Raw genomic sequence first — 23,114 nt, forward strand, 5'->3', positions numbered from 1 at the left:
TTTGGCCCCTATAGTTTCAACAGTTATGACATTTTGCCAATCTTGTTTTGTCTATCTGTACTCCTCCCAATCTTTTTTTTCCCTGGTGGATTTACAAGCAAATTCTAATGGGGCCCCTGGGTGGCTCAGGCAGTTAAGCGTCCGACTTCGGCTCAGGTCTTGATCTCACGGATCCTGAGTTCGAGCCCTGTGTCGGGCTCTGTGCTGACAGCTCAGAGCCTGGAGCCTCCTTCAAATTCTGTGTTTCCCTCTTTCTCTGCCCCTGCCCTGCTCGCTCTCTCTCTCTCTCTCTCTCTCTCTCTCTTTCTCTCTCTCAAAAAAATAAACGTTAAAAAACGAATTCTAGCAATCATGCCATTTTACCTGCCTGCAGATGGGTCCACACTCAGCCTAAGAAGTGTCTTCTGTAGGTTTCTTTGAACCAAAGTCCAAGTGTCACACTTTGTTGAGGGTCTCTTAAATCTCTTATTCTTAGAGTGCCTCCCCATTCTGTATCATTGATTTGTTGGAGAAATTTGGTTATTAGTCCTGTTAATTCCTACATTCCGAATTTCACTAGTTGCTTCCTTTTGTGTTAACTTGTTCCCCTTTCTCTCATGTTTCCAGTGAAGAGATTGACAGGGTGATTATACTTAGGTACAACTTTTTTTAGGTAGGAAAACTGAACAGGTGTGGATCTGATGGATTTTAATGTAATTTCCACAGAAGACCTGGATTTTAAAACATTCCCTTTCCATTTTATGTACATTCTAGGATGGGTTGACTATCCTTATTTCATTAAACTCTGGGGATGTTTGTCCACATAGCAGTTTATTCCTTTAGGTTTTGGTTCAGTTCTCTGTTGAGGTAGACTGGTTCTTAGTGTGTGATGTCTGCTTAGGTGTTCAAACTTTTTTTCTTTTTTTTTTTTTTTTTCATTCTACCTTCATTTGCTCACTGGGCTTCTTCCAGTAGCTGTTGGAAAATAGTAGAATTGCTTCTCTTTGGCTACAGACAAGTGTATTAAACCCTACAGACAAGTGTATTTCCCCTACAGACAAGTGTATTAAACCAAATAGAACATGTTTAAAGAAAACAAAAATGGGGCACCTGGGTGGCTCAGTCAGTTAATCATCCAGTTCTTGATTTCAGCTCAGGTCATCATCTCCTGGTTCATGAGATTGAAACCCATTTGGGGCTCTGAGCTGACAGTGCAGAGCCTGCTTGGGATTCTCTCTCTCCCTCTCTTTCTGCCCCTCCCCCCACCACTCGTTCTTTCTCTCTCTCAAAAATAAGTGAAAAGAAAACAAAAACAAAATCTAGTGGTATAGAGTGATGATACGTGGGACACATTTTGGGGTGAATGTCACATACGCCTTTCCTGGAGACAGGTATCTTATATAGGTCATAGTCCTTATGGTGAGTATTTTATATTATTCTTTTATTTTAACCCTTGTATAGTCAAATAAACAATGAAATAATTACTCCAAATAGATCAGGGGTTATAATATAAAAAATTAAGCCATGTGAGTACTAAAAACAAAGGTGAGTTTCTTTAGAACTTAGGAGTGGGGAAAACTTTTCTAACTATGACTCAGAATCTAGAAACAGTAGAAGATTCACAGAAATTGATTACATTAACAACAGAAAAACTGCATTGCAAAAATCACTGTAAGCAAAGTCAAAAGACAAATGACAAAGAGAAAGATATGTTGAACTTCTGTCATAGCAAAGAGCTTTTATCTCAAATATTTAAAAGAACTCTACACCTGAAACTAATGAACACACACTGTATGTTCACTAACTGGAATTTAACTAAAAACTATATATACATACATACATACTCGTTCGTAGAGGGGCTTTGGCTGGCTCAGCTGGAGAAGCATGTGGCTCTTGATCTTGGGATTGTGAGTCTGAGCCCCATGTTGGGTGTAGAGATTACTAAAAATATATCTAAAAAATTACCAATAGAAACTGAGAAGAAAAATAAAACAACCTGATAGAAAAAAATGGGCAAAAGATGGGAATAGTTTATGGAAAAGAAATGAAAATGGACCTTATATAGTTGAATAGATGCTTACCATTTCTTGTAATAAAAATACTAATCAAAGCTATATGGAGACACCACTTTTTGCTTACCATATTGGTAGAATGGCCAACTCTCCTGGTTTGCCCAGGACTTTACAGGTGTTAGCACTGAAAGTCCTCTGTTTTGGGAAACCCCTCAGTCCTCAGCAGACTGGGACAGTTGATCACCCTACATATTGGCAGAAATTCAAAAGTTTATATTTTCTTTTGACAAGGCTGTGTTGAGGGGTGCCTGGTGACTCAGTCTGTTAAGCATCCGACTTCAGCTCAGGTCATGATCTCGCGGTTTGTGGTTTTGAGCCCCACATTGGGGGCTCTGTGCTGATGGTATGGAGCCTGGAGCCTGCTTCGGATTTTGGATTCTGTGTCTCCCTCTCTCTTTGTCCCTCCCCTGCTTGTGCTCTGTCTCTTTCTCTCAAAAAAAAAAAAAAAAAAAAAAAGTCTGTGTTGAAACTGATCTCTTGCCAATAGAAATGCAAAAATGATACAATGCTTCTGGAGGAGGATTTGTCTATATTTTGCAGATTTATATGTGCATTTGTCCTTTGACCCAGCAATCCCACATCTAGGAATCTGTCTTAAAGATATGCTGGCAAAAATATTAAATCACTTTGTTAAAAGCTCTTCATTGCAGAATTATCTGTAATAGCAAAAGACTGGAAACAACATGTGTCCACCACTAGGGATAAGTCCGCATAATGGAGTACTGGCTAGCACCTTTGGGGACATGAGAGGTACTTCTGGGTGCTCGTAATCCAGTTTCTTTTTTCTTTTCTCCTTTTTTTCCCCTTAAATCTTTAAAAAAAATATTTGGTTGTTTTGAGAGAGAGAATGCGAACAGGGGAGGGGAAGAGAGAGAGGGAGTGCAAGAGGGAGAGAGAGAATCCAAGCAGGCTCTGTGCTGCCAGTGCAGACCCTAACCCTGGGCTTAAACTCACGAACCACAAGATCACAACCTGAGCCAAAACCAACAGTCAGACGCTTAACTGACTGAGCCACCCACCCACGTGCCCCAGTAATCCAGTTTCTTGAAATGGATGGTGTGGTTGCATAGATGGGTTTATTTTGTGAAAATTCAGTGAGCTATTCACTTACGATTTATGTCCTTTTATTGTGTATTTAAAATTTGTAAAAAGTTTGTTTAAAGAAAGAAGGAAGAGTTTTATGAAAAAAAACAAGACACAATAGCAATTTGTTACCTTTTGAACAAGAAATGTTGGAAAGTATCAAAAAAATTTTTTCAGTGAAGCAGTAAATCAGAAAATTAATAAAAATAGCTATGTTGAGAAGGAGGAGGGAAGCATGATGAAGGGGCAGGAATGGGATGAGACTCGTGAGCTATTTTCTTATGAAGTTCTTTTACAAAATTTGGAAAAACTTTGGGTGTAGTTTCTTCAGGTATTTTTATGCTCTATTCTTTCATTTTCCTCTGAGATTTCAGTACAGGTATGGTAGGCCACTACCAGTTGCAGGTATGGTCCCACAGGTTACTGAGGCTCTGTTCTTTCTTTCTTTTTTCTTTATTTTTGGCTCTATTCATTTTTTTTTTTTTTTAAATCTTTTTTTTAAAAATTTTTTTTTTTTAACGTTTATTTATTTTTGAGACAGAGAGAGACAGAGCATGAACGGGGGAGGGTCAGAGAGAGGGAGACACAGAATCGGAAACAGGCTCCAGGCTCTGAGCCGTCAGCCCAGAGCCCGACGCGGGGCTCGAACTCACGGACCGTGAGATCATGACCTGAGCCAAAGTCGGCCGCTCAACCGACTGAGCCACCCAGGTGCCCCGGCTCTATTCATTTTTAATAAAACCTTTCTCTCTCTCTCTTCAGGTTGACTAGTTTCTGTTGATCTGTCTTAGGTTCACTGACATTTTCTTTTTCAGTCTCAGTTTTTTATTAAGTCTATCCAGTGTATATTTTTGTTTCAGATATTTTACTTTTCAGTTCTAGAAATCGTTTGTTTTTCTGTGTAATTTGTTTCTTTCCATCTCTATTTCTGAAATTTTGTTTTTTCACTCATTATCACTATCTTTTCCTTTAAGTCTTTAAACATATTTATTATAGCTGCTTTAAGGTCTATTTCTGGTAAGTCTATCATCTGAGACATCCTATGGTCTGTATCTAATAGCTGCTATTTATTTATTTCCTAATAGCTGTTTAAAAAAATTGTTTTTGAGATGAGATGATTTAAAAAAAAATTTTTTTAATGTTTATTTTTGAGAGAGTGAGAGAGCGTGTGCGAGCACAAGTTGGGGAGGGGCAGAGAGAGAGAGGGAGACACAGAATCCAAGCAGGCTCCAGGCTCTGAGCTGTCAGCACAGAGACCGACTTGGGGCCTGAACCCACCAGCCGGGAGATCATAACCTGAGCTGAAGTTGGAGCTTAACTGACTGAGCCACCCAGGCACCCCTGATTTGTTCATATTTTAAAAAAATAAATCATATTAATTTTTATTAATGATGACTGCTACTAATAAGGCTACAAATTCTCATATACAGTGTAGTGGAACCTTTCCCACCATTTTCTAGAAATTTGATTTTTCAACTCTTTTTAGTGTATCTGTTTTTCTTTTTTTTTTTTTAAGTTTACATACAAGTTAGTTAGATAGTGCAGTAATGATTTCAAGAGAATTCAGTGATTCATCCCCCACTTATAACACCAAGTGCACATCCCAACAAGTCCCTTGCCCATTTAGCCCATCCCTCCACCCACAACCCCTCCAGCAATCCTCAGTTTGTTCCCTGTATTTAAAGAGTCTCTTATGTTTTGTCTCCCTCCCTATTTTTTATTATTTTTGCTTCCCTTCCCTTCTGTTCCTGTTTTGTATCTTAAATTCCACATATGAGTGAAGGCATCATTTGTCTTTCTCTGACCCTCCATCCACGTTGTTGCAAATGGCAAGATTTCATTTTTTGATAGCCAAGTAATACTCCATTGTATGTATGTGTATATACATACATATATATATATGTGTATATACACACACATATATACGCATACACACACACACACACACACACACACACACATACACACATATATATATATATACAGACCCTGTATCTTTAACCATTCATCTGTCAGTGGACATTTGGGCTCTTTCCATACTTTGGCTATTGGTGATAGCACTGCTATAAACATTGGGGTGCACGTGCCCCTTCGAAACAGCACGCCTGTATCCTCTGGATAAATACCCAGTAGTGCAATTGCTGGGTCGTAGGGCAGTTCTATTTTAATTTTTTTTAACGTTTATTTATTTTTGAGACAGAGAGAGACAGAGCATGAACGGGGGAGGGGCAGAGAGAGAGGGAGACACAGAATCGGAAGCAGGCTCCAGGCTCTGAGCCATCAGCCCAGAGCCCAACGCGGGACTCAAATTCATAGACCGCGAGATCGTGACCTGAGCTGAAGTCGGACGCTCAACCGACTGAGCCACCCAGGCGCCCCTATTTTTAATTTTTTGAGGAACCTCCATACTGTTTTCCAGAGCGGCTGCACCAGTTTGCATTCCCACCAGCAACACAAAAGAGATCCTCTCTCTCCGCATCCTCGCCGACATCTGTTGTTTCCTGAGCTGTTAATGTTAGCCATTCTGAGGTGTCAGGTGGCATCTCATTGTGGTTTTGATTTGTATTTCCGTGATGATGAGTGATGTTGAGCATCTGTTCATGTGTCTGTTAGCCATCTGGATGTCTTCTTTGGAAAAGTCTACTCATGTCTTTTGCCTATTTCTTCACTGGATTATTTGTTGTTTGGGTGTTGAGTTTGATAAGTTCTTTACAGGTTTTGGATACTAACCCTTAATCTGATATGTCATTTGCACACATCTTCTCCCATTCCAGCGGTTGCCTTTTAGTTTTGCTGATTGTTTCCTTCTCTGTGCAGAAGCTTTTTATCTTGATGAGGTCCCAATAGTTCATTTTTGCTTTTGTTTCCCTTGCCTGTGGAGACATGTTGAGTAAGAAGTTGCTGTGGGTGAGGTCCAAGAGGTTGTTGCCTGCTTTCTCCTCTAGGATTTTGATGGCTTCCTGTCTCACACTTAGGTCTTTCAACCATTTTGAGTTTATTTTTGTGTATGGTGTAAGAAAGTGGTCCAGGTTCATTCTTCTGCATGTCCACTGTCCAGTTTTCCCAGCACCATTTGCTGAAAAGACTGTCTTTATTCCACTGGATATTCTTTCCTGCTTTGTCAAAGACGAGCTGGCCCTATGTTTGTGAGACCAGTTCTGGGTTCTCTATTCTGTTTCATTGATCTAAGTGTCTGCTTTTGTACCAGTACCATATGGTCTTGATTACAGCTTTGTAATACATCTTGAAGGCCAGGATTGTGATGCCTCCAGCTTTGGTTTTCTTTCTTTCTTTCTTTCTTTCTTTCTTTCTTTCTTTCTTTCTTTCTTTCTTTCTTTCTTTCTCTTTCTTTCTTTCTTTCTTTCTTTCTTTCTTTCTTTCTTTCTTTCTTTCTTTCTTTCTTTCTTTCTTTCTTTTTAAAATTTTAATGTTTATTTATTTTTGGGGGTGGGAGGGGTACAGAGAGAGAGGGAGACACAGAATCTGAAGTAGGCTCCAGGCTCTGAGCTGTCAGCACAGAGCCTAATGCGAGGCTTGAACCCATGAACCGTGAATTCATGACCTGAGCCGAAGTTGGACACTCAACCAACTGAGCTACTCAAGCACCTCCTGGTTTTCTTTTTCAAGATTGCTTTGGCTATTCGGGGTCTTTTGTGGTTCCATACAAAGTTTAGGATCGTTTGTTCTAGCTCTGTGAAGAATGCTAGTGTTTTTTTAATAGGGATTGTATTAAATATGTAGATTGCTTTGGGTAGTATGAGGAAAAAAAACTTCTTAAGATTTTACTTTTAAGTAATCTCTACATCCAATGTGGGGCTCGATCCCATGAACCATGAGTAAGATCCTAATCTGAGCCAAAATCAAGAGTCAGACGCTTAACCAACTGAGCCACCCAGGCGCCTCCTAGCTGCTTTTTAATTAAAAAAAAAATTATAGTTACATTTTCTGCTGCTTTGTATGTCTAATAATTTTTTTATATGTTGGTATCTGGATTATGATCTTGAGTTTTGTTCTGGCAGATGGTTAAGTTATTGGAAGATCATTTTGATCCTGTCAGGCTTGGCCTTACTCTTTGAGTAGTGTATTTTGGATTTGAACTTTGTGTTTGGCTATGGCCTTTGCTCCAGGTTGTAATTTTTACTCTGCTGGCAGGGCCTTACTGGGATGTTTGCTGTGTACCTCGTGGTGCTCTGTCTGCCTGGGTTGGAACTGCCAATACCTCTCCAGTGACTGGGTCTGTGTAGCTGGACACCTCTTTGTACTTTTTTACTTTGCAACCATGTAAATATTTTACATAAGTTGAAAACAAAATTAAATAAAAAACAATAGCAAATAGGCAACCCCCCTCCCCCAGTTAAATATAAATATATTCTAATAAACATTGGTTCAAAGTTAGAATAAACAGGCCTAAAGTCAGTCTTACTGAAATACTTTCTTACTTTGAAAACTGTATAAAGTGCTGAAAAGCCAATGTTGAATTATTTAGCTTAATAATTTAAAGTGCTAGATGTAAAAAGAGTTACCTCTCTAGAAGATGATAACACTGATTTGTGGCTTAGCACACTTTATTGTCTTTTTAAAAAAAGTTTTTTTTTCAAGTTTATTTCTTTATTTTGAAAGACAGAGAGTGTGAACAGGGGAAGGGCAGAGAGAGGGAGAGAGAGAATTGCAAGCAGGCTCCACAGTGTCAGTGCAGAGCCCAATGTGGGCCTCAAACCCACGAACTCAGACCATGACCTGACCGAAACCAAGGGTCAGCCATTTAACCAACTGAGGCACCCAGGCGCCCCGTGTCTTTTTTTTTGAGAGAGAGAGAGAGAGAGAGAGAGAGAGAGAGAGAGAACCAATGGGGGCGTGGTGGAGAGTGAGGTGGTGTTAATGTATAGTTATGAAACTGGACAATTGCATTGAGATCCTTCTCATATGGATTCTTTGGAGTGATATTCAAACCATGGCACTAGTTACCCAGATGTAGAATGGGTTGTATCATCAATTCCATTCTCTCTAACACGAGCAAAGACAAGGGAATTTTTAGTTCCTTAATCATAAAATAATTTGATAATAATAATCGTAAAATCTGATAATTTGAATACTAAGTAAAGATTCTGATTTTCGTTTTCCTTTCCTCTACTGTTTTGGTAAGTTAACTTTACAAAGGCAGAACTTAAAATAAGTTTTTTTTTTTCTTATTTTCCAGGTGAAGAGATTATAAATCTTCCACTGAATGAAAAAATCTTTCTTAAAGTTGCATATAGTCCAAGAAAAAAAACCCAAATGTTTTTATATTTTGTTTGAATTCAAACATAAACAAGAAGTTTTCATAGAAGGTAAGATAATTTTCCTTTTTAATTCTTTTTTGTAATTTATGTAAATATACCGTATAAGTGGAAGTTCAAAGATGGATGACAGCAAAATTAGCTTAGAAGGTGTTGTATAATTATTGTCTTTTGGTTGTTTTTGATCCTTCTGTATCTGGTTTTAATTGCTCTGCTGTGGAAAAGTCACTTAGTCTCTCTAATACAAAAAAACAGGGAGAGTCGTGTGTAGTGAGGCACATTCTCACTTGGGGGGAACACATGAGACAGGGCACAGACACTGTCACGGTTGCCATCCAGAACATACACTCCTCTTACAACATGAAAATTGAGGAGAGGACTTGATTTCCTGCAGCGTAAGATGCTGTCAAAAGGCTCACCATTGCAATCCAGTTAGATGCTGAGTAAATTGCAACAAATGTAATTTCTTTTTGGGGGGAAGGGGCAGAGAGAGAGAGGGAGACAGAGGACCCAAAGCGGACTCTGCACTGAGAGCAGAGACTCCAACATGGGGCTCAAACTCATGAACTGTGAGAGCATGACCTGAGCCAAATCTGGACCCTTAAACGGCTGAGCCACTCAGGTGCCCCACAATAAATGTGATTTCTTGTGAGCACTTCGGTACATTAAAAGCTGAGATAACTCTCCAAAGGCCAATAGAGAAAAAAAATTTTAAAAAGGAACAATGAGGGGCACCTGGGTGGCTCAGTAGGTTAAACATCTGACTTCAGCCTAGGTCATGATATCACCGTTCCCACATTGGAGCCCTGTGTTGGGCTCTGTGCTGACAGCTCAGAGCCTGGAGCCTGTTTCAGATTCTGGGTCTCCTCTCTTTCTCTCTCCCTCTCCCTCCCTCCCCCTCCCTCCCTCCCTCCCTCCCTCCCTCTCTCTCTCTCTCTCTCTCTCTCTCTCTCTCTCTCTCTGCCACTTCCCTAACTCCCCTAAGCTCTCCTTCTTTCTCTCTTGAAAATAAATAAACATTAAAAAAAATATGAACAATGAGCATTGTGATAGCTGTCCTTTGTTCCTCACTGAAGAAAACCAGTCCTCTTCAGAAGAAAGCATACTCAGTGTTGGCCCTCAGGATTTCTATAGAGTAATTTTTTTTTTAATGTTTATTTACTCTTGAAGGAGAGAGAGAGAGAGAGAGAATGTGAGTGGGGGAAGGGCAGAGAGAGAGGGAGACACAGAATCTGAAGCAGGCTCCAGGCTCTGAGCTGTCAGCACAGAGCCTGATGCGGGGCTCGAACTCACGATCTGTGAGATCATGACCTGAGTGAAGTTGGTTGCCCAACCGACTGAGCCACCCAGGCGCCCCTCTATAGAGTAAATTTAAGCAAACTTGAACTTAATAGTCAGAAGTCACACACCCTGGGAGGAAGTTAGCATGATTGGATGCCCCAAGGCCTGCGGATTGAATAACTGGATGCAGTATAGGGTGTTTGAAGTAATACAAAACAGAACACAAATTAGTAATGAAAAGCAAAGTAGCAAGATGATCCGAGAGGAACTTTCAGAAATGGAAATGATGTTGAAATTAAAAACTCAGTGTATGTGGATTAAACAGATTAAATGTGGCTGAAGACAGAATTTGTGAACTGTAGTATATGTCTGAAGAAATTACCAGCAGCACTGAGAGATGGGGAATGGAAAAACGAGGATAAGAGGACGGAGGATAGAATAAAAATGTGTCATAAATGTGTAGTTGGAATCCCAGAATGGAAGGGTTGGGAAAATGGAAGAGAGGCATCGTTCAAAGTATTGATAGCTTTGACTTTTCAGAAACTAGTAAGAGATATAAATCCACAGATTTAGAAGCACACTATGTACCAAGTGGTATAAACAAAAAGAAACCCACACCTATATATTGAAATCATGTAGCAACAAAGACAAAAAGCTCTTAAGCTGTAGGTAAAAGATAGATTTCCTACAAAAGAACATCTGTTAGGTTGACAACAGATGTCATTAGCGTGAGTAGAAGCCAATAGAGAGAGGAATAGTTCGTCAAAGTGATAAGCGAATATAAATTTCAGTATAGAATTGTGTATCAGGTATATTTGGTAAAAACTCCCAACAATGGTACTGATAAATTTTTTAAAAATATTTTACTTATTTTTGAGAGAGCGAGCGAGCGAGCGAGCATGCACGGGAGGGGCAGAAAGAGAGGGAGACAGAGGATCCAAAGCAGGCTCTGCGCTGACAGTAGCGAGCCTGATGAGGAGCTCAAACTCATGAACTTTGAGACTGACCTGAGCTGAAGTTGGATGCTCAACCAACTGGGCTACCCAGGCATCCCTAATGTTTTTGATAAATGTTGAGCTAGTTCATTTGGACTACCTTCTAACCTCCCACCCCCTACCTTTTGGAAAACAACTACAAGCGTTGGATTGAAAAAACAAAAACAAACAAGTGAGAATATAACAAAGAAGTTCTAGACCAAAACCAGAAAGTAAGAACCCAGATAATTTAAGCACTAGAGGGTCTGCCTTTGCTCCGAGGGCATTTGCTGATCTGGACAAAGTGGGACTTTGATTTCAGAGGTCTTGTAGGGTAGGAAGAGTAGGAGTTAAGATCCACAGTCTTCTCAAGGTGGGGAGCGCAAAGGAGACTCTCACCGTGTGAGAGGGGCTCTGAAGGCTCTATCCTCAGAGCAAGAGTGAACTAGAAGCAGATCTACCTCACTCTATCCCTCCCTACTACCACCTGGTTGTCTTTTACTGTTAAACACAGCAGGAAAAAAGTGGGGGGGGAAGTGCTTGCAGCTATGGGTTAGCCTTTGTGAGGATTTATAACCTAGGTTCACATTGCCTGTAGTTTAGGGAAATCAAGCACAAATTTAGTTTAAGATTTTCTGGTTTGGTTTATGCCTTCAGGCATCCTGCAGGAGCAAACATAAAACCTCTGTGGAGGAAGTTACCTGTATCCTAAGATGTGAAAAAATCCCTATAGATATTTTTTAAGGACGTGGATTTGTGCACAGACAAAACTGACCAAGCACACAAAGAAATAAGGCACCATGAGTAAAACCCAAAATCTGAAGCCTTCCAAGACTTCATTTTTGGAATTATCAGAAATAAACTCTCAACACAAGCATGCTGTTTATTTTTAAATAAGCATTTGAAAAAATAAAAATATCTGTAGGAAAGTATAATAAGTGGTCTATAATATTTGAAAAACAAAACAAATAGAACTTCTAGAAATCCGGATTGCAGTATCCACTGTTAAGGATTTCACGTATAGGCTTCATACTGAATTATATATAGTGAAGAGAAGAGCTGGGACAGAAGGCAAGGTGCACACTCTGGGCCCTCAGTTAGCCCCTCTGAGCTTCAGCGTGTGGAGCCCAGGCCCTGGTCCAAGAGGCAGGCTGGCACAGTGTGTTCCTGACAGTCTCAGGTGGCTGCAACTTGCTTTGAATGCATTGCATAGATCTGTGTAAATTATTCTTCTACAGTCATTTTAATTTACCTTTGTGGTTATTTCTTCTCTTCGCTTTTAAAAAAAATATTTAATTTTGAGAGAAGAGAGAGACCGAACAAGCAGGGGAGGGGCAGAGAGAGAGAGAGAGGGAGAGAGAGAATCCTAAACAGGCTCTGTGGTGTCAGCAAAGAACCCAGCCCGGGGCTTGACCTCATGAACCATGAGATACGACCTGAGCTGCAATCAAGAGTTGGGACGCTTAACCAACTGAGCCACCCAGGCATCCTTCTTCTCTTCTGATTTTCTGTTTTTGCTCATCTGTTCCTCCAACCCCAACCCTTTTTTAGAATTGACTCTTTTATTTTTTAAGTTTGTTTATTTTTGAGAGAGAGCGAGAGAGAGCATAAGCAGGGGAGGGGCAGAGAGAGAGAGAAGGAGAGAGGGAGAGAGGGAGAGGGAGAGAGAGGGAGATAGGGAGAGGGAGGGAGGGAGGGAGGGAGGGAGGGAGGGAGAGAGAGAGAGAGAGAGAGAGAGAGAGAGAGAGAAAGAAAATCCCAAGCAGGTTCCTTACTATTAGCGCAAAGCCTGATGTGGGACTCGACCTTACGAACCGTGATATCATGAGCTGCGCCAAAATCAAGAGTCGGTTGCTTAACCAATGAACCACCCAGGCGCCCCAGACCCTTTTTTTGATCTTTCTTCCAGTGCAGTGTGTCCATTATAGACATGGTGTCATTTGTTGATTGGGCAAAAATTACTGCTCTCCGTGGACTCGAATTGCCATTTTTTTAGGCCAAACAGAATTCCAGTGGTACATTGGTAAATGTTTAACAACTGGCTTTCTGGAAGAGTAAAAAAACCTTGTAGTTTGAAGCATTTGTCGATTTCTATAGTGCAAATACTTCCATCATGTCTGATTTAAGTGGGCAGTGTGATGCCACCGAAGGTGGGGTTGGGAGAGGCATGAGCCTCTCTGGCCACTGTGAATCTGTCCTCTGTGGCAAGGTGACCTCATTTGTTTCTTTCTCTTCTTTGCAGTCAGAATCCATGAGGGTAAAATGTGCCAGCCACTGTTCTGGAGTCAGCCCTCACAGTAGCTCTGTGAGATGCTCATTATCCCTGGGTTACAGGGGTGGAATCCAAGGCATAAGAGGTCTTATAACTGGCCTCAGGTCATACAGCAGAGCCAGGGCTTTGATCATAAATTAAAACAACAACAACAAAAACCCAGTTGATTTGTGGCCAGATGGGTACAGGGTGCATTCTGGATTCTAGTTTTTCTTAGGAACAGTTTCTACCACAGAACGTTTTTTTTCTGGAGAGCTCTGTTCATGGAACTATATGGGCTCATATGGGCAACATTTCTCTTTAGAATCTACCTTCTGTGTGATGGTTATGCTAACCTGTAAAAGTAAATAAAGAATTTCAGGTTCCTTTTGTTTAAATGTTGGGTGAGCATCCAGAAGATTTTGGTAACAGTTTGGTTGACATTGCAGATGGACTGTGCAGGGCCTTGTCAGGGTGTGCCAGGGACCCTTGGGCTGTGTTGATACTTTGTGAATACCAGAGACGTCTCAAGCCAGTTCATGAGCCAATTATTTGTCCTAAAGATGCTGTCAGTGGTGGGTCTTTCAGTCATCTAGGGAAGGAAAATTATGACCTTCCATGTAGGTAAGTGCCAACTGACAAGATGCTAGCATCTCTGTGCAGAGTAGTGCACAATTGCTGGGATACCAGAAACCTTTGGAAGCCACATATGTACTGTAATCTGAGTAAGAGTTCCAGAATCAGGGGCACCTGGTTGGCTCAGTCAGTTAAGCATCCGACTCTTGATTTTGGCTCAGGTCATGATCTCATGGTTTGTGGGATTGAGCCCCATGTTGGACTCTGTGCTGACGGGGCAGAGCCTGCTTGGGATTCTCTCTCTCTGCTCCTCCCCACCTTGTGTTCTCCCTCTCAAATAAATAAACTTTAAAAAAGTTATTATTTTTTTGAAGTGAAATGCTATCCTTAATACTGAGATTATGGCTTTCATTTTTTTTTTTTATATATTTTAAAAGTCATTGTTTCCTGCAGTTAAGGTAATTATGGGTGATAATTTATCCTTTGCTTTCTTTTCGTTTCTTCCTTTGTGTCTTCACTCTCTCTTCCCTCCCTCCTTGTTTGACCTAGTTGAAAAGTTGGCAACCCTTTGTTGGTTTTCTCTTTTCTTTTCTTTCTTTCTTTCTTTCTTTCTTTCTTTCTTTCTTTCTTTCTTTCTTTCTTTCTTTCTTTCTTTCTTTCTTTCTTTCTTTCTTTCTTTCTTTCTTTCTTTCTTTCTTTCTTTCTTTCTTTCTTTCTTTCTTTCTTTCTCTTCTGTCTGTCTATCCATTCTGTGGGAGTGGGGGAGCACAGGAGGGGCAGAGAGAGAAAGAGAGAATACTAAGCGCTGTCAGTGCAGAGCCAGCCCACAAACTGCGAGATTGTGACCTGAACCAAAATCGAGTCAGATGCTCAACTGACTGAGCCCCCAGAACCCCTCCCCCCATTGTTTTTCTAAATTAAAAGAAAAAAAATTTACCTGCCCGCAAAAGCCCAATGTTTTGGAACTATGGAGCTGGGCCAGCTTTTCAGACAGGTCCCTTGTGCTTGGTTCAGTGAATAGGTGACTTGGTACACTTGATTTCTTAAATGGGGTGAGTTCTCAGAAGCCCTTGAATGTCTTACTCTTCTTACAGGGTAGATAACCTTACTAAACTTTCTGTTTTATAATTTAGAAGTAAACAAGTGGATGTTAAATTAGTTTGTTATTTCAGATTATAAATTATAAGTAAGTGGGTAATATGATTTTGGTTTAGTTTTGGTTTTATTTGTTGTACAGATTGTTCTGTTTGTAGTCTGTGATGGAATGCATAATATGTATGACCTGTCCCACCCACAGGGGGACCTGTGGTCCGTGGACTGTTGTGTGCAGACTCCTGTGTTTGCTGTGCTGGCTTCACACAGAGTGCCATCGATGACCCCTTTCCTCAGTGGGGGATAGTGCAGTGGGCACCTCAGTGCCTCTGTGAGTGGACCTGCTGGCGAGACACTGCCTGTGCCCTCATACGGAAAAAACAAGCCAACCGCTCCATGGAGGGGAGCCCCTAGATACCTGGAAGGACTTAATGACAGAGTTAATAATACTGGAGAGATATCTCAGTAGCCTGGGCAGTGACATGGTGATGTCTGGGGAAACTCTAAGGGGGCAGGGTTAAGAGGCAGTCTGGATAAGAGCAAGTGAGCTTGAGTGGATCTGTGTTGAGGCTGAGAGAGAGGCACAGGAGGATCATTGTCCTGCTCTCGCTATAGTTAGGCATGCGTGAGATCTCCCAAAACAAGTTAAAAATACAAGAAAACAGGTAAAAACCCCAGCCACGTAGGAACAGTGATGAGGTGCAGATTTGACCTGGGACCTCTGTGGCTCCTGGTTGCTGGGGAACACTGAGCGTCCCTACCCGCCTGTGGACTCTGTGAGAGAGAACCCTGCAACTGCTGCGGGGGGGGCAGGGGATGCTCTGCAGGGTTCACGGAAGCATGACGTTCTCGGTCCCTCTCTCCCTTTTCTGGGGGTGCGCTCCGGGTCCAGGCGGCCTGGCTCCCTCGGCTGTTTTTTTCCTTCAATCTCCATCTCTCCCTACAAGCAGTCGTTGTGACGTGTTCATTGGATACCCTGTTCTGTGTCTGTGTTCCTAGGAATGCATGTTGTTGCGGGGTGTGTATATATTTTATTTTACTTTTATTTATTTTTTTGGGGGGGTCTTTTTAAAAATTTTTATTATTGTGTGTAGTTTAAATTAAAGGAGTGGATTGCATTATGGACCTGATTTGTTTCTTATGTTTTCTCGTATAGCACCATCCTTTTAGGACTCCATGCTGTCGTGTGTCCCTCTAATTTTCAGTCCCTGTGTGTGACTCCCCAGTTTGCTTCCTTCTCTGCCACCTCATCCTTGTGTGGGGTCCTGCCGCTCCTTTGGGATGTGTAGGCAGGAGTGGGATCGCTGGGTGAGCGGGACGTAGGTGGTGTCCTGGAGTGCCGTCCTGAGCGCCCCACAGCAGCCGCCTGTCTTCTCTCCTGTCGGGAGTGTGTGAGGCTTTTGCCTCCTGTGCTGCCAGCTCTGCTAATGACCTGGTCGGTCCTGCAGGTGTGGAGTGAGAGTACTTAAGTAATTACTTATTTTCTCAAAGAATCAGTTTTTAGTTAATCTCACTATTAAAATGTCCTATTTCATGGATTCGGGTTATTATATTTATCTGTTCTTTTTCCTTTTCTAATGTTCTTCTCTAACTTTTTTTTAACAACCCATTTTTAATGTTTATGTATTTTTGAGAGAGAAAGAGAGAACATGAGCAGGAGAGGGCCAAAGAGAGAGGGAGACACAGAATCTCAAGCAGGCTTCAGGCTCTGAGCTGTCGGCACAGAGCGTGACGTGGGGCTCGAACTCATGAGCTATGAGATTATGACCTGAGCCAAAGTCGGGCGCTTAACCGACTGAGCCACCCAGGCGCCCCATGTATCTTTATATTTAAAGTAAGCTTTTAATACCCCGAATACAGTTCTTGCTTTTTAAAATCTTATCTATTTCTTTTTTTTAAACATCTTTTAAGGTTATTTATTTAATAGAGCAAGAGAGAGAGACAGACAGACAGAGCACTTGAGTGGGGGAGGTGCAGAGAGAGAGGAAGAAAGAGAATCCCAAGCAGGCTCCGCACTGTCAGCACGGAGCCCGACGGCAGGGCTTGAACTCATGAACCATGAGATCATGACCTGAGCTGAAACCAAGAGTTGGACGCTTAACAGACAGCCACCCAGGCACCCCTATTTCTGTCTTTAATTGAAATTATTCATTTGCATTTAATGCACTTATTGACATGGTTAAGTTTATGTGTGCTGTCTTGCCATTTTTTTCCATTTGTCCTGTTTGTTTTTGTTGCTTATTATTTCTTATTCTTCTTTGTCTTCATCTTTTTGTCTTCTTTTGTATTAATCCTGTCCTTTTTTAGGATCCTGCTTGAAAAACTTGTTCCTTTGTTGATGGGATCATGTGATCCACCCAGCCACTCACCCACTCTGTGGCTGAAAGCGGGTTGCACAGAAGCCGTCTCTAGTTGCCCCTCTTTGGAAGAAAACCTTGGCAGGGTGGGAGTCTCCTGTGGCTCCTCTCTTTCCTTGGATTGTATGTTATTCAAGTGTTTGAGTCGTTCTGCAGGGCATTTGGGAGAGACAGCCATGTTATCCTGAAACTACTGGTAATTATTTCTGCTTTCACAGGGTGTATTGCTTCCACCCACAAATATCCATCTACATTCCTCACAACAGAAATAGGAAGATCTTAGGACCCAGAAGGAAACTAAGTATAGTGTCAGACTGTGGAGTCACTTGCACTGCAAGTCAGAGGCCCCACTGACAGTGCAGGTGCTGGCCAGAGGGAAGCCCAGGCTGTGCTGTTGCTTAGCTCGGTCTGGCAGGGTGAGTGGGATATTGGCATAGGAGACTGAGCACAAGAGCATGTGCAGAAGGATAAAGGTAGGAAGGTGTAGTTTGTGTGGGAAGAAAGACAACGTCCTTGTGGCAAGGGTAGGGTTAGGGAGAAAGCAGGGAGTGCCAGAGGGCCTGGAGGAATGCTGTAAAATGCAGCCTGGTGAGTGGTAGGCATATGGGCAGCAGAGGTTTTGGGGCTGAGTTGAGAGGAACTTGAAAGTGTCTGTGTTTTGAAAAAGTGAGTTGGATGTAGCAAAGGCAAGAGGCTGCAAAGGAAGGAAAGGGGGCTGGCTGGATGTGGTGGAGCCTGCTCCTAGGGCAGCGGGCTTCATACACACAAATTGCAGCTTCTATGTTGTGTGAGGTCTTTTATTCTTCTGATTAAAGATACTAGAGAAGATAAATCCCATCTCCCGGTACCATAATTTTGCAAACAGTCGATGTAACATTGAAGAAGAGATTTTATAATCTCAAAATATAGGTTTAACTTTGTTAAACATAACAGGCTTTATGTTTTTCATTTTGTATCAAACAGTGAAAACTTTGTTGCAAACCAGCCTAGGCCCTCAGAGCCTGCCCTATGACACTCACTGAGCAGGACAAACCTTGTGTTGTCCAGGCAAAGACAGCAAGAGCCTGGAGAGGGTGGGTGGTGTGTGACGCAGAGGGATGGCTGGGTCCATAGGGATTTCTCAGGTGGCTGTGGTGTGGGGCCTAGTGTCAGGGGTGTGGATGTGAGGGAGACTGTGGCTTCAAGGATAAGACTGGGTCATTTGGTGGGATGGGTGGTGAAAGGGGGGGCCTGGCTGGGGGACAGCAGAGCTTCTGAGGGTCAAGCAAAGTGAGCTGTCAGGAGTTTGACTTGCTTAGGTTGAGGTCTGCCAGATGTCTGGTGTTCTTTTGTGAGATGGTGAAGTCAGGCATGGGCAGGAGAGGAGACACAGGGGAGGCTCAGGAAAACTAAGTTTGTTATACGTCCAGTCCTGGAGATAGGAGGTGTGGGCCTCACCCAGAGCCACGTGGGGAAACCCCAGGGGGGTCGGGAGGTATAAGACAGGAGTCGGGGAACGCTTAAGCCATGACCTTTACTGGGGTTTCCACAGGAAAGATAAGGCATGGCAGGATGAACAGCTTAGGATCAGCTGGTTTGAATTATTTTGGTGGGCTCTAAGCTGTAGGGGTGGTCCCTAGTTGCCTGGCCCCTGGCTGTGGGATAACGAAGGCAGAGGAAGATTGTCTCCTGGGATGTGTGGGCCCAGAGAGGAGTAGTTGCTCTGGATGGAGTAGATCACAGTGATGCTCTGGCTTGCGCCCCTTGCTGTCTTTAAGAATTGGCTGGTCCTGGGGCGCCTGGGTGGCGCAGTCGGTTAAGCGTCCGACTTCAGCCAGGTCACGATCTCGCGGTCCGTGAGTTCGAGCCCCGCGTCGGGCTCTGGGCTGATGGCTCGGAGCCTGGAGCCTGTTTCCGATTCTGTGTCTCCCTCTCTCTCCGCCCCTCCCCCGTTCATGCTATGTCTCTCTCTGTCGCAAAAATAAATTAAAAAAAAAAAAAAAAAAAAGAATTGGCTGGTCCTGGGAGGGGCAGCCTGTTCCTAGCCAGAGAGGTTTTTTAAGATGTCAAACATGATATACAGGAAATTAAAAATGTATGCAACTGGGGAGAGATGCCTAGTGTTCACACAGGCGGGGTGGGACCCTGAGGAGGTGGGCTGTAGAGTTGCTAACTTTCTTAGGGTGGAGGGGCATCCCCAGTGCTGACTCATGGGAGACATGGGATGTGCTGGCCTCAGGGAGTGGAGGAAGAGACTAAGAGCACTGAAGGTATGTCCAGCATCGGGTGGGAAAGGAGAGCAGGGAAGGTGAGCCAGCGAGAGGGAAGCCAGAGAAGGCGCAGGCTCAGCGCTGGATGCTGGGGAGCTCTTGCCGGCTTTGGAGCTGGACCCGGGGACGTGTGTTGAGGGCAGCTCCCGGGGAGAGCACCCTCCAGCCCTGGCTCGTGCTGGGGACGGACTCGTTGGACTTTGGTGTAGACTTTCTGAGGGTGGATTCGCACTGCTTGGGGGAAGTGACCCTCAAATCTTTGCTTGCAGCTTCGTGGCCGTCACCATGTTCTGGAAGTTTGACTTGAACACCACGTCCCATGTCGACAAGCTGCTGGATAAGGAGGACGTGACGTTGCGCGAGTTACTGGACGAAGATGACGTCCTACAGGAGTGCAAGGCTCAGAACCAGAAGCTGCTGGGCTTCCTCTGCAGGCAGCAGTGTATGGAGGAGCTGGTGAGCCTCATCACACGGGACCCACCTCTGGACATGGAGGAGAAGGTCCGCTTCAAGTATGTACCGAGGCTCTGGCGGGGGCCCAGAGATGGGCAGGGCTGCAGGGAGGGCAGGCAGGGAGCTGGCGGGCAGCATTTGAGGACAGCCAGAGCCAGGGCTTCTGACAGAAAAGCCCACTTTAAACATTTACCCCATCTGAGAAGGAAGGAGGCCACTCCCCGTGGGGTCTGTTTTTGTGAGGTGTGAGATTTCTGAATCTCTGTGTGTGTGATTTCTCATCGTGAGTTGTGCTGAGTTATGCTGTGTTCTGAGTATCTTGAGTCGATACATGAGTCGGCACGTGTGTCGAGGGAAGACTGACCCCATGACAAAGAAGCAGATGGGACTGCACACTGGCGGGAAGTAGGTCCCAGCCTGGTGAGATGGCCTGTCAGGAGGGGTGGGGGTGGCATCTGACTGCTCGACCATGGGGACTTGGGATCAGAGGAAATAGGCCATGTCGTGAGTAGTACTGACCATTCTCAGAGTTTTTCCTAAAATGTTCCATTCAGCATTTGGCCAGCATGTTAGGAGATGACAGAAGGGCGGTGGTGGTGTGGCTAGGGCTGGGGGTGAGGACAGAGGTGTGTGAATGAGAGTATAGGACAGAGTGGCAGAGCCTGGGACTAAGGACACCGTGGGAGTGGGTGCAGACAGGGTACCCCTCGGGTTCCAGTGTCTGTAGACAGCCAGATAGTGGATGGTGGTAAAGTCTTAGGTTGGCTGACTGTGGCCCACAGGTCAAATCCTGTTTTTGTATGGCCTGCAAGCTAAGAATAGTTTTACATTTTCTTTTAAATTTTTTTTCATAAATTTTTTTTTAATGTTTATTCTTGAGAGAGGGAGGGAGAGACAGAGTGTGAGCAGGGGAGGGGCAGAGGGAGAGGGAGACACAGAATCAGATGCAGGCTCCAGACTCCAGACTCCAAGCTGTCAGCACAGAGCCCGACGCGGAGCTGGAACCCACAGACCGCGAGATCATGACCTGAGCTGAAGTCAGCACTTAACCAACTGAGTCACCCAGGCACCCTAGAATAGTTTTACATTTTTAAAGGGTTGAAAAAACCAAAGGATAATACTGTGTTACACATGAAATTGGTACCACGTTGACATTTCCTTGTCCATGAAGAAAGTCTTGTCGGAAGGCAGCCACACTCGGCCTTTGGTGACTACAAGGGCAGAGTTGGCTAGTTACAACGTAGACTGTCTAAAATACTTACTCTCTGTACTTTTACAGAAGTCTTTGTTGACTTTTGTCTTAGGAGAAAAAGAAGGCTGGAGAGGGTGACGAGAAGTGCCTGTGCAGGGGACATTCAGTCTAGGGACACCCAGTGAGGGTGGTCTGTCACCGCCTCTGACAGGGAGCCCTGCAAGATGCTGGCAGAGGAGAGCCTGAGACAGAGGCAGGGGCTTGTTGGTGAGGAGCCTGCGGGTTTAGAGCTGTGGTGGCCATCTGCAGAAAGTCGGATAGAAGCCGTTGTGCACGGGACATGCCTGGTCAGTGCCCCTTGTCTCAGCGTCCCTGTGGGTGTCCCTCATCCCTTTTACCCTCTTACCCCTAATGTGTCCTGTTTGGTGAGAGGGCACTGGTGGCAAGATGGGGAGCAGGGGCAGGGCCACGTGTTCCGGATCGGGGCAAAAGGATCTTGGAGCGGCATCAGTGAGCCAGGAGACATTCGTGTTCAGAGTCAGAAAGTCGGGGAGTCCGAAAATTCGTGCCTGAGCACAAAGCCAAGAAAACAAAGCTGTGAGAAAACCATGACTCTGGGGACTTAGAGAAGTTAGCGAATGGGACCGAAGTGAGCACGTCAGCTCCACCGTAAGCAGTGTCTGCGCAGTCACACGGGGTAGACTAAGCCCTGGGTTTAAGAATCGTGGCTTGACTGTGCGGAGAGGGTGAGGGGCAGGGAGCAGGAGAGCTGTGTCTTCATCCTCCGTCATGGGAGGTTGGTTTGTAACATCCGAGGGTGGCAAACGAAGAAATGCATCCGTATTTTATTTAGACACACGGAGGTTAACCGCGGGTCTGAGGATGGACACGGGAGGCTGGAGGCCGCTCCACCTTACAGGCCCTGTCCCACTGTCTGAGTTTGAAAGCAGGTGTACGTATCGCTTACATAAAAAATCAAAAATTAAAAACATTAAAGTTAATTTGATTAAAAAAATTTTTTCAATGTTTGTTTTTGAGAGACAGAGACACAGACAAAGTGCGAGCAGGAGAGGGCAGAGAGAAAGGGAGACACAGAATCCGCAGCAGGCTCTAGGCTCTGAGCTGTCAGCACAGAGCCCGACGTGGGGCTCAAACCCACCAACTGCAGGACCACCACCTGAGCCAAAGTCGGACGCTTAACCGACTGAGCCACCAGGTGCCCCAAAGTTAGATTTTAATTAAAATTAAACCAAAATTTCCTTTTTGAGAAAAGGAATAGGATGGATGGATAGATGGATGAGGTGGTAGGTAAGAAAGAAGTAGAGTCAAGATTAGTTTTCGAAGATGGGAAAGGGACAAGTAGGGACGTCGGCCAGGAGTTAGCACACCAGCTCTGAAAGGAAGTACTGCAGGCCAGTGGAGCCGCTGTGGCGCTCTGCTCTGATGTGGCGTGAGAGCCGCCACAGACCATGCGTGAGTGAGTGAGTCTGGCTCTGCTCCTGTAAAGTTGATGTACAAGAAGCACTGCCTGTGCATCTCAAGGCTCTAGGCAACTGCCCATCGTGGCCGGCCTGATGGGGTCAGCAGCGACGCCTCCTGTGGCCTTCGTGCTTTTGAAGCGAGGGCTTTGCCTGCAGACCTGGCTGAGCAGCATGGCTAGCTGCTTCACCCCTGCATGACTAAAGGCTGGGTTCTGAGGGGACTTTTGTCCACCCAGGGGAGGATGTGTGGGAGCCATGTCTGCTTCAGAGAAGCTGCCCCTGGGTGCCAATTTGAGGTCAGGCAGCAGCCGCTGTTCCTGCATAAAGCCAGAGTCTGCAGGCAGGTAGGGCTTGTGCAGTAGCCCTGGGCGGAGGGTTCGGCCACTGGGTCCAACCTGAGAGCCATGAGGAGGTCCTGGTCTTTCTCTTGAGGCTCCTGTCCAGTTGGCCTGCTGCGTTCTCAGCCACTTGAGAAATCAGACGAAAGAGCCAGCAGACAGACGTCAAGACAGCACTGCAGTTACTTGCAGAGTGCAGTGGAGAGTGTGTTCCGTAACTCTGGGCAGTGGGCTTCCTTGTTCCAAGTTGCACAGTCAGACCTGCTTGCTGGGTAGGAAACAGGGCTGCAGCAGGATAGCCCTCAGAAAGGACACCCCCCAGAAGACCCTGCAGTGCTACAGTCAGAGCAGGAGAGCTGGCTAAGCCCATTTGCCCGGATCACCCTCCCGCCCGCCCCCGCGGGGCGCAGCAAGTTTTGGCACAGCGGGAGGGGAGAGGGGTTCCCTCCATCCTCACTCT

The 23,114-nt window shown here is 44.4% G+C and overlaps 1 protein-coding gene across 10 annotated transcripts in view; it reads left to right on the forward strand.

Annotated features, from left to right (window-relative positions):
* Positions 1-23,114, forward strand: part of PPP6R2 (protein phosphatase 6 regulatory subunit 2) — an 81,769-nt gene that overhangs the window by 24,667 nt on the left and 33,988 nt on the right. For 8 of the 10 annotated variants that reach the window (XM_042993625.1, XM_042993628.1, XM_042993630.1 and 5 more), the window contains exons 2-3: positions 8,332-8,461; positions 19,460-19,702. In XM_042993625.1, coding sequence (XP_042849559.1) covers positions 19,476-19,702 — 227 coding nt within the window. In that variant the 5' untranslated portion in view covers positions 8,332-8,461; positions 19,460-19,475. Of the gene's footprint in view, positions 1-7,286; positions 7,369-8,331; positions 8,462-19,459; positions 19,703-23,114 lie in introns of those variants that run through there. The other 2 variants (XM_042993626.1, XM_042993634.1) reach the window with 2 other exon arrangements.

Source organism: Panthera tigris, chromosome B4 (genome assembly GCF_018350195.1).
Source record: "Panthera tigris isolate Pti1 chromosome B4, P.tigris_Pti1_mat1.1, whole genome shotgun sequence".
NCBI classification, from domain to species: Eukaryota; Metazoa; Chordata; class Mammalia; order Carnivora; family Felidae; genus Panthera; species Panthera tigris.